This window comes from Pantherophis guttatus, chromosome 2 (assembly GCF_059756535.1).
Source record: "Pantherophis guttatus breed Tessera chromosome 2, ASM5975653v1, whole genome shotgun sequence".
Lineage (NCBI taxonomy): Eukaryota > Metazoa > Chordata > Lepidosauria > Squamata > Colubridae > Pantherophis > Pantherophis guttatus.
Window position 1 is genome coordinate 290277808 of NC_142064.1, and position 10600 is coordinate 290288407.

General features: G+C 52.2%; 2 protein-coding genes across 3 annotated transcripts in view; one reads left to right on the forward strand and one right to left on the reverse strand.

The window, feature by feature from the left end:
* Positions 1–10600, forward strand: part of LOC117660204 (H-2 class II histocompatibility antigen, E-S beta chain-like) — a 325613-nt gene that overhangs the window by 122480 nt on the left and 192533 nt on the right. The window lies entirely within an intron of this gene.
* On the reverse strand, positions 4470–10270 carry LOC148116116 (H-2 class II histocompatibility antigen, E-S beta chain-like). Its single transcript, XM_087888273.1, has 4 exons — positions 9477–10270; positions 7880–8152; positions 4811–5092; positions 4470–4654 (listed from the first exon to the last, which is right to left on the reverse strand). The coding sequence occupies exons 1-4, from the start codon at positions 9736–9738 to the stop codon at positions 4470–4472; spliced, it is 1002 nt and encodes a 333-aa protein (XP_087744399.1). The 5' UTR covers positions 9739–10270.

A 10600-nucleotide genomic window follows, 5' to 3' on the forward strand; every position in this document is an offset into this window, starting at 1 on the left:
TGCACCTCGCGCAGGAGGGGGGTCACATGGGAGCACACCGTTGCTCCAATAACCACCTGCGCGGCCGCATTCTGGACCAGCTGGAGCTCCAGGTGCTCTTCAAGGGGAACCCCATGTAGAGACCATTGCAGTAGTCCAGGCGGGAAGTGACGAGGGCATGAGTGGCCGTATTTAACGAGTCCCAATCCAGAAAGGGACGCAACTGGCGAATCAGGAGAACCTGATAAAACGCCCTCCCAGCCACAGCTGTCAAGTGCTCTTCTAAAGACAACTGTGAGTTCAGGAGGACCCCCAAGTTGCGAGCCCTCTCCATGGGGGCCAATGACTCACCCCCAATAGTCAGTGATGGCACCAACTGACTATATCGGGATGTCGGAAACCACAGCCACTCGGTCTTGGATGGGTTGAGCCTGAGTCTGTTCCTCCCCATCCAGATCCGTACAGCCTCCAGGCACCAGGACATCACTTCAAGGGCATCGTTGGGGTGATCCGGGGTGGAAATGTACAGCTGAGTATCATCAGCATACTGATGATACTTCACCCGAAACCACAGATGATCTCGCCCAGCGGCTTTACATAAATGTTGAACAGAAGGGGCGAGAGGACCAACCCTTGTGGCACCCCACAAATGAGGCACCTCGGGGTCGACCTCTGCCCCTCTGTCAACACAGACTGCCACCAGTCGGAGAGATAGGAGGAGAACCACCGCAACACGGTGCCTCACAACTCTTGCTCTTCCAGCTGGTGCAGCATGATACCATGGTCGATGGTATCAAAAGCCGCTGAGAGGTCCCAACTGGAATGGATCCAAATAAGCCGATTCATCCAAGTACTGAGGGAGCTGTCGTGCTACCACACTCTCAACAACCTTCGCAACAAAGCGAAGGTTGGAGACTGGACAGTAATTTGCCAACACTGCCGGGTCCAGGGAAGGCTTCTTGAGGAGAGATCTCACCACTGCCTCTTTCAAGGCAGCGGGAAAGACACCCTCACTCAGAGAAGCATTTATAATCCCCTGGAGCCAGCCTCGTGTAACCTCCCGAGAGGTCAGCACCAACCAGGAGGGACACGGGTCCAATAAACATGTGGCAGCATTCAGTCTACTCAGTATCCTGTCCATGTCTTCGGGAGTCACAGCATCAAAGTTAAAGTCCATTGAAAAAAGGAGTCCTTGACTTATGATGGTTCATTGAATTAGAATTAGCGGTTAGAAGTTACAATGGTGCTGAAAAAAGTGGCTCTTCGCCTAATATTCCTTTTTAAAATATTTTTTATTGCTTTGAATGTTTTTTTTAATCCTTTCATGTAAATTACCTGTTTTTAGCTTTGTTGTATGTGACACGTGTGAGATGGGTGGCTATATAAATTTCAGATACATAGCTAGATAGACCCTAACCCTTATATTTTGAATGTAAGCAGACAATAGAAGCTTATTCGTTCCCATCAGTGTGTTGTCCATTCGTTGCAGCCTCTTTAAATACCTTCCAATTTCTGCCCTTGAAGGAATCTCCTCGTAGGGCCTCCATGGCTTCTGCTGGCCATAGTCTCCCTAGTTCTCTCCTGGGTCCTCTCTGATTCACCAAGGCTTCTATGCTGACAGGAGCCTCCCAGAGAGAGGATCAGAGGAGCCAGGAGGAGGCGGGGGAGGGGCGGCCGTAAAGGCTCCCTGGGGGTTGGAGAAGGCCCCGTCCAGGGTCTCCCCTCCCCTGGTGGCAAAGGCCCCGTATGGGGGGAAAGGAGGGGGGGCTGCTTTCAAGGCGGCCTCTGGTCTGCTGGGTTTCCCAGGAGCCTCTTTCCTCTTCCACCAGGTGCAGAACCTGCCTCCCAGGTGAGGCCAGGGGAGTCCAAGCCCCCCATGACTCTTGGGGGCAGCTTTCTCCGGGCCTCAGCTAATTCACACAAAGTTCCTCTGTTTCCTCTGGTTGGTTGGGAGGCTCAGAATATTCCCCCATCCCTCTTTTCCCCCTTTTATATCAATCCAAATGCATTGAAGGAGGTTTTTGTCTTTCTTTTTTTGTGTTTCTATGGCGGTGTGGTTCTTTTTTTTTTTTATATCCCCTTCTATTACATCTGTTTCTTTTGAAGCCTTCAGATGTGAAGCTCTCCAGTCCAAAAGCTGGAGGAGGAAAGGGGACGATGGTGCCGGACTCCCCATTGGCCTTGAGAGCCTGGGGGGCCTCCTGCCTGCGAGGATCTGCGCTCCGATTGGCTGCTCTGGGTGGAAAGGGGGCGTTTCCCCCTTTTCCCGCCTTTTTCTTCCATGGCCTGTGGGAGATTTACCTCAGGTGGTTCCAGATTGTTCTTCTGCCATTGGGACCTTTGGGGTTGAGCCTCCTCCAGGTTCTCCCACGCAGCCTTGCAAGAGGAGGCATTACCCACAGGAGCCCAACTCTTCTCCGTCTTTGGGACAATTCCTCCCATCACACACTGGCCGAGTCTTCCTGTGGTGCCCCAAGACCCCAGATGAACAGAGGAGACCCTATATACCATTAGAATCTGAGCCCCAAAGAGGGAGGGAGGGAGGGAAGGAGGCGCTGATTGCCAAAACGGGACAGGCCCTCCGGTTGTGATGGAGAGAAATGGCTGAAATGACTGGGTGAAATGTAGGGGGAGACTCAGGTACACCCACCCCCAATGGTTCCTGGGGCTTGAGGGGAAACAGAACAAGGGGGCCTCCAAGCAGGAGGGGGGTCCCACCACTCCCCCTCCCAGCATCTGCCCACCCCCCTCCTGAACCACTTCTGCCTTCGGACCCGAAGTAGCCGGGATGGTGGATCCAGAGGCAGCGGAGGGAGGAGGCTCCTGTGGGGGCAGGAAAGAGGAGGAGGAGGAGGAAGAGGAAGGAAGGAAGGATTCCAGGCTTTCCTGCTTCTAAAGTTTATTCTTTTATAGCAAAGCGAAGGGAAGGGAAGTGACTCAGAGGACGAATAATGTAGATGAAGCTGCTGTGGGTTCAAAGCCAGGAGAGATGGGGTGACAGGTGGGCCCAGCGTCCCTGGGGACAGTCTAGATCAGGGTCCTCAAACTTTTTGAACAGGGGGCCATTCAGAGTCCCTCAGACTGTTGGGGGGGGACAGACTGGCTCCCTGGGCGTGGCTAGGTGGTCGTGTGACTGGGTGGGTGTGGCCAATTTAACAGTCCATTTTTTTGCCTTTCTCCTTCCTAAGCTCCTGTTTAATTTGTTTTCAAAGACTTTTAATTGAAAGCAGGACTTTACAAGCCGAGAGCTGCTTTTCAAGGCTGCACCGGCAAGATCTCCCCTCAGCCGGCCTCCCAGTTGGCTCCCCGGAAGATAGGACCCACGGTGAGGGGCGGGGCTTAATCACACCACTCCGCGGGCCGGATACTTTGCATTGGCGGGCCGTATTTTGAGGATGGCTGGTCTAGATGGTCTCCACCCCTCCCTCCCAAGAAAGAGCGGCCCTGAAAGGAAGCTGGGGGGGGGTCTCAGCAGGAGAAGGTCCAGGCTGCCATTCTCCTCCTCTCCCAACCTTCAGCCTCCGTTTCTCAGAGGACAAAGAGTCATCGGCCACTAAAGAAAAAATATCCTTTTGCATCGGAGAGCAGGATTAATTCATGAGTGCTGTAGAAAAAGAGATGGGGAAGAAAATTAGAATAGAAAGAGACACTTTTAGTGTCAATAACATATTTTTCTTCCCTTTCAGCCCCCACCCCCAAGGCAGGCCCAGACGGTTGACAGGCAGGGACAGATAGAGGGAGAATCCGCCCATTTCAGGGATTCCTCCCCATTTCCTCTCCAGGGGATTCTGGAATTCTCCCTAATTGTCTTAATTAGAGGGTTAATCAAGAGGGGAAGCCCCCCTCCCCCCTCCCTCCCCCCAGACAATACATGGGAACAGAGAAGATGGGGCTGGGATGGGGGGGAGCAAATGGGGGAACCTGGGGGTCACTTGGCCAGAAATTGTATGAATTTTCACAAGGAGAAGGGGGGTCAGGAAGAACAGCCCACAAACTTGGGCGCTCCCTCCCTGAGGGACGAATGGGAAAGAATGGCCCCCTCCTTCCCTTCCCTGTTGAAATGTCTCAAAAATTCTGGGTAGGATTTTAGCATTTGTATGTGCTTTTGCCTTTCATTGCAATACGTTTTCAGGTCTCTGTAAGGAAAACCTCTCCAAAATCTCAAAAATGTGCTCTGTGTACAGGAAGGAGATTTTCTTCAGGCATGTTTTTTTTTTTTAAATGGAGCAATTAAAAATTTTTAAAAGCCACCAATAACTTTTAGGAGGGGTTGAGATAAGGGGGAAGAGGAGAAACTCACCTGCAGGAGGTTGGATGGGAGTTGCTGGAAGGAGAAAAAGACCCAATCAGGACCCTTCATGGGCTGGAGGACACAGGGGGTCCCCCTCCCCATTGATAGCCCATAATAGGTTGCATTGTCTTCACTTATAGCCCGTCCAAGAACAGATGTTCCCATAAACGTTCCCCAAGGGGCCCCTCTTGGCCACCTGCTAAGCTTGAGGAGAGGCATCCCCTAGAGGGTCCCCTCCCCACCACCTGTCCTCCAGCCCCCCAGACTCACCTTTCTTGCTCTTCAGGTAGGAGAAGAGCCCCACAGCCAGGAAGGCCACTCCTATCACGGCCCCCATGATCCCCGTCCAGAGTTTGCTCCTGGCAGAGCTGGAGGAACGGGGCTCTGGGGAAGGAGAAGGAGCCTCACCTGAGCAGGAGGATCAGGCCCACCTTCCCCCAGGAGGCTCCATTCCGGCTCACCCCACAGGGAGGGTCTTTCCCCCTTCTCAGGGCAGGATGAGGTCCCCAGATCAGGAGGGGAGGGAGGGGAGGTACTTACCCCACTGGACGGTGATGGGGGCCTCCAGGCTGGCATGTCCCACCTTGCAAGTGTAGACGTCCCCCCATTGTGGCTGGGTCTCCAACATCACCTGGAGCTGATAGGTCCAGTCTCCGTTCTGGAGCTCCTCCCCAAAGGCCACGCCCTCCTCCTCCGGCCGCCCGTTCTTCAGCCACTGGACTTCAATCTCCGCGGGGTAAAAGCCAGTCGCGGTGCAGAGGAGGATGGTGTTGGGGGAAGAGGGGTCCATCTTGGTGGGGGAGATGGTGACGGTGGGCTTGGCTGGAGGGAAGGAGGAGAAGGAGCCACATGAGAGACACAGAAGGGCCCAGAATGGAAGATATGATTCTTCCCAGAGAAATGGAGGCTGAATTGATTCTGGGGAGAGTTGAGGGAAGGTTGGGAGCCTCTCTTGGTGGCCAGAGAAAAGCTTTGGCCTCTCGGGGGAAGGAGACGCCCGGATCTCTCCGGAGAGAAAAGGCAGCTCAGAAGTAAAAAAAAATAAATAAAGAGAAAATTCCCCCAAAGAGACTCAAGAAACATTCGATGATTTCAGGTCTCCTCAACTGAAACTGGACCAACCATTTTTTTCTGAAGCTGATGAATCTCCTTTCCCTGAAGGGAAAATCCCCTCTGAGACCCACAAAAGGAGGGAGGGGGAGGGAGGCCCTGAGGGACCCACAAAAGAGACACACTCACAACACCCACACAATTGGGAGGGGATTTTTGGGCCACTTTCAGGGGTCATCAAAAATCATTAGCCAAATTAGTAGAAGTGAGGAAATTTCCATGTTAAATATTGCTGGAATGAGAATTATTTCAAATATGCAAGACAACAAGAATGTTGAATTGATAGTAAGAAATAATTAAATCTTGAATGTTATCAATCAGGGGATTATTATCTCCAGGGAAACATCCTCTTTGGTGGTAAAAATATTTCAAACCATCTCTCAAATTGGAGAGAATATCATTTATTTATTTACTAAATTATAGGCACCAAGACAAATTCCTTGTGTGTCCAATCACACTTGGCCAATAAAGAATTATATTCTATTCTAAATTCTAATATCCTATTCCAGGGATGTGATCCTCCTCCTAGCTTTGCTGGGAAGAATTTAGGAGTGAAAATGAGTTTTGCCTCCAAATTAAATATCTGGAGAATAAAATCTCCGTCGGTTCTCCTGAAATATTCAATAATTTAGGGAAGGAGCAAAAGGATCTCCCTCTAAAAAATCTTTCTCTCTTAGGATGGGCTGTTTTTTTTCTCTTATGGAAGGAATTTCTTATTTCATTGTGGCAAGAGATTATGTTTCCAGAGTTTTCTGGGCTCCCAATGGGAACCTGAGATTTAGGCAATTCTTAAGTGGGGATGCTTGAAAGATTTTTCCATCAAAGGGGTGAAATTTCCCTGGAAAGGCCGAATTGCAAAAAGTGCAGCTGAAATCCTTGATTTCCACAATGCTTGGCCTGTGATTCTCTTATAATTGAGAGAAATAAATAAAATTATGATTACACAGAGAATGTAAATTACAAAAACAAATCTAGGCAATTTGCAAGGAATCTGACAGAGAATTAAACAATCCCTGCTTCAGGGCTGAATGGAAGCAGGATGTGTTTCTTAGGACCCAAAATTCAGATTTAAGGTTTGTGGGAGTTTTTGGACTCTCTCCCCCAAATCCGGAGCCTCCCCAGGAAGGAAGACGGAAGGGATTTGGCTGCAGGGGAAGCTGAGTCTGTGAGCAAAAAGGGGGCTTCAAGGGGGGCTTTTCTCCCGGACCCCCAAAATAGGCTGAAGGAAATTTCTCAGCCTCTGAATCAGCTTCTGCTCAAGGCAGAGGAAACGCGAGACCAGGATTCCGCCTGATTTGGGTTTGATTCACAATTATAAATTCTATCTGGATTGATTGATTTTATTGTTTAGTTTATTTATTGCTATTATTAGTTTATTATTTATTCTATTAGTTTATTGCTTATTAAATTTATTTTATTATTTAGTTAATTTATTATTATTCTTTATTTATTTAGTTTATTTTAGTACTTATTTATTTTATTTTTTATTTATTTATTTTTCATTTATTTTTCATTTATTTATTTTTCATTTATTTATTTAATTTGTTTATTTAATTTTATATATTCATTTATTTTACTTACTTACTTGTTGCATTTAAAAGATGTGGCAGTGCAAATGACTCAGAATAAAGAATAAAGAGAACTAAGACCTGGAGAGAAAGGACAGAAGAATTTGCTTTCATGGATTCCCTTTGAACATTCATTTTTTTTGTCCTAAAATCCCAAAGGCCCCAGAGGGGGAGGGAGCCCCCCCTTAATTGGCCTTCTGGAAAGGGGTCCCAATGGGGCTCTGGGGCTTTGCTGGTGGGGGGAGAGAGGGGGAGGCAGCCGTGGGGCTGCTCAGAGCCCTGAATCCCCTGAAGCCTTTTAATTAGTCTTTTCGTTAATTAATTGATTTTACGACTGACTTTGAATCATCCTTGCTTTTTTAATAACCACCAAATCTTCATCCGGGAGAGTCTCAAGGAAAGGAAAGGAGAGGAGAGGAGAGGGTAGGGGAGGGTAGGAGAGGGGAGGGGAGGGGAGGGAAGGAGAGGAGAAGGGAGGGGAGGGAAGGAGAGGGGAGGGGAGGAAAGGAAAGGAAAGGAGAGGGGAGGACAGGAGAGCGGAGGGGAGGGGAGAAAAGGAAAGGAAAGAAAGGAAAGGAAAGAAAAGAGGGAAAGGAAAGGAGAAAAGGAAAGGAAAGGAGGAAAGGAAAGAAAAGAGGGAAAGGAAAGGAAGGAAAGAAAAGAGGGAAAGGAAAGGAAAGGAAGGAAAGAAAAGAGGGAAAGGAAAGGAAAGGAGGAAAGGAAGGAAAGGAAAGGAAGGAAAGGACAGAAGGAAAGGAAAGAAAAGAAAAGAGGGAAAGGAAAGAAAAGGAAAGGAAGGAAAGAAAAGAGGGAAAGGAAAGGAAAGAAAAGGAAAGGAAGGAAAGGAAAGAGGGAAAGGAAAGGAAGGAAAGAAAAGGAAAAGGGGGTCCTGGCCTCCCCCTCCCCCAAACTCCCCCCCCCATGAACTCACCTCTCCGGCCAACCACAGAATTCCTCTGGGAAACCCCGTAGTTGTACCGGCAGAAGGAATCCACGGAGGCCTTCTGGTACTGCAGGTACTGCTCGTCTCTGTTCCACATGTCCACAGCGGGCTGCCCCAACGGAGTGACGGCCACGAACTCCCCGACGTCGCTGTCGAAGCGGTCGGTCTCCTGCCGGTCGTAGAAGCGCCTGAACACGTATCTCACCCGCTGCGTCCCGTTGAGGAAGCGGCACTCGTACTTCACCTGGTGCAGGAAATGGGCTGGGAGGGAGAGGAGGAGGGGGAGGAAGGCCGTCAGGAGGGACTCCAGGGCCCATCGTTCCCAGCCGCCAGGACAGGAGGGGGAGGGACGGGAGGCTTTCCGAGACAGACTCATTGACAGACGCCCCCTGGAGGACGGAAGGGGAATTTAGGGGTCCCAGGGGGAGTGGAACTTCCTGGGGGTCTGGAAGGGGGGGAAAGAGGGGGGCATTTCCTGCTGTGCCCCCCTCCTTCCTCCCAGGGTGGAGAAAGGCAGGCAGAAGCTCAACCGGTCCAGCAGACCTTCTCTCGGCCGGGGACTTTGGATCCTGCGGGGGCTTCTTTGTGCCCCCCCAAAATGGCAGAAAGGATGGGGGGAGGGGCAAAAAGACCACCAGAAACATTCTGGGCTGGAGGTGACGTTTTTAATTTTTAATATAAAAATATTTTATACATTTTTATTTATATTTTTTATTCTTTTATACAAATTTATATACATTTTATATTTTTAATCTATATACTAACCTTTATTACATAGATTAAAAGATTTAAATATATTCTGTTGTCAGTTGCAACCTGCAAGCCGCCCAGAGTCCCCTTGTAGGGGAGAGAGCACAGAAGAGATTTAGGGAAGGGACCTTGGAGGTCATCTAGTCCAACCCCCTGCTCAAGCAGAGTCTGGGGAGGGGGAAGAATGGGGACATCCGGAGGGATCCTTCCGGGGTCCCCCCAGCCCCACCCTCCCCTCAACCCCCACCTTCTCTGGCTACCCCCAACTGTTCTTCTCCCCCTCACCTTCAGCCCTTCTAGGATTTGGGGGAGAATCGGGGCTCTCTCCCCTCCCCCTCCCTAAACAGCCCCCCAAAGACCACCTCAAATGGAGGCTCTCCAGCCCCCTTCAGGAAAGGGAGAGATTTGGGGAGCCAATTGAGGGGAGCAACTCAGAACTCCCCCCATCATCAGTTCCCCCCTGTGGCTCCCCTCCCTTTGGAGGCTCCGAATTCGGGTACAATGGGGGGTCTGGAAGCTCCCACTCCCACCCAGTCACAGTCACGGGGGGGGGACAGGGGGGGAGTCCGAATGCTTCTCATCACAGTTCTTCCGCCTTCCCACCACCCCCTCCCCACTACAGTCACAAAGATCCTTCTTCGTCCCTCTGGGCGAAGTGGGGCCAGCGAGGGAGCGGAGACCACGCGGAGATCGAGGCTTCTCAGGATCCCGCCTGTCTTGCCTTCCACCCCTTTCCCCACTACTGGGGTCTCAGCCCCTCTCTTCCCCCCTTCCCCCAGGAGCCCTCCCGGCCCCTCCCAGCCCCCCTCCTCCCCCCGCCCAGCCCCCTCCTTACCGGGGGTCTCCTTCCCGCCTTCGCTTCCGGGGACCCGGGCCAGCGCCCCCAGCAGCAGCATCAGGGGGACCCCAGGAAAAGCCATGGCTGCTGCCCCACAAGCGCCCCAAAGGGACGGGAGAAAGACGCGGAGGCTCCCAGCCCCAGAGGCGGAATCGGTGGGTCTGGGTGGGGGGGAGGGGCGTCTTTCTTGAACTTCGGAATTGGGGGTGGCCAGGAAGAGTAGGAGGACCAATGGGAACCCTCCCTTCTGCGGCGTCATCGGTCTCCGGGCAGAGCCTCCCTTGACTTCACCGCAAGAGGAGACAGTTCAGCGCAGAGAGAGAAGCGGAGAAGGTGCGGGGGGCCCTTCAGTCTTGGGGGGCTGCAGCTCAAGGGGGGGATTCAGGTCAGCCCTGGAGGGGGGAACAGGCTTCCTTTTGCCCTCCCGCCCCCCAGGATCCGGCTGGAGTGGGGCTGCAGAGGAGGAGAGAAGGGGAGGCCAGCGAGGTCTTGGGGGTCCCTGAGCAGGCAGACTGGGGGGCACCTACACTCACACACACACCCTTCGTGGTTGGGGGGGCTTCCTCAATCATGTGGGGTGACTGCCCTCCCCGCCTCCCCCAGAAGCTTCCGCCCTTTGGTCCCTTCCTGGCAAAGGGGCTGCGGGGTTCTCTGACCCACCGCAAGTGGCAGGTCGGTTCTGGATGAAGAGGGGCTGTTGGTCATCTCAATGGGGGGGGGGAACTCGGGGGGGGAGGGGGAAATCCTCCCTCCTCCCTCGCTGCCTGGAGCCTCCGAGAAGCATCTCCTCCAAAGGACCAGGCGGTGGATCCCCTGCCTGGAGACTGATGACGCTTCCAAGTCTCGATTTTTCATTGGTTGGGCCAGATGTTCGACTGTCTGGAAGTCAGAAATAAGAGTTCCGCGGCGCTGCCCCTCCCTCCATCCCCTTTCTTCCCCCTCCCTCCCCACCCGTTTTGCCCCCTCCCTCCCCCTCCCCTCTTCTCTCTCCCCTCTCTCTCCCTCCCTTTCGCTTTTCCCCCTCCCCCTCCCTCTCTCTTCACCCCCCCTTCGCTCTTCCTCCCTCCCCCTCTCCATCCTCGCTCCCCCTTCGCTCCCTCCTCGCTCCCCCCACTCTTCCC

What these genes read in the sequence shown, in the direction of transcription:
- LOC148116116 (XM_087888273.1), bottom strand. Translation starts at nt 9,738, where the DNA reads ATGACGCCGCAGAAGGGAGGGTTCCCATTGGTCCTCCTACTCTTCCTG. An exon ending in TTCTGTGGTTGGCCGGAGAG is followed by an intron (nt 5,093 to 7,879) that starts GTGAGTTCATGG and finishes CCTTCCCTCCAG; the next exon opens with CCAAGCCCACCGTCACCATC. An exon ending in CCCCATCACCGTCCAGTGGG is followed by an intron (nt 4,655 to 4,810) that starts GTAAGTACCTCC and finishes CTCCTTCCCCAG; the next exon opens with AGCCCCGTTCCTCCAGCTCT.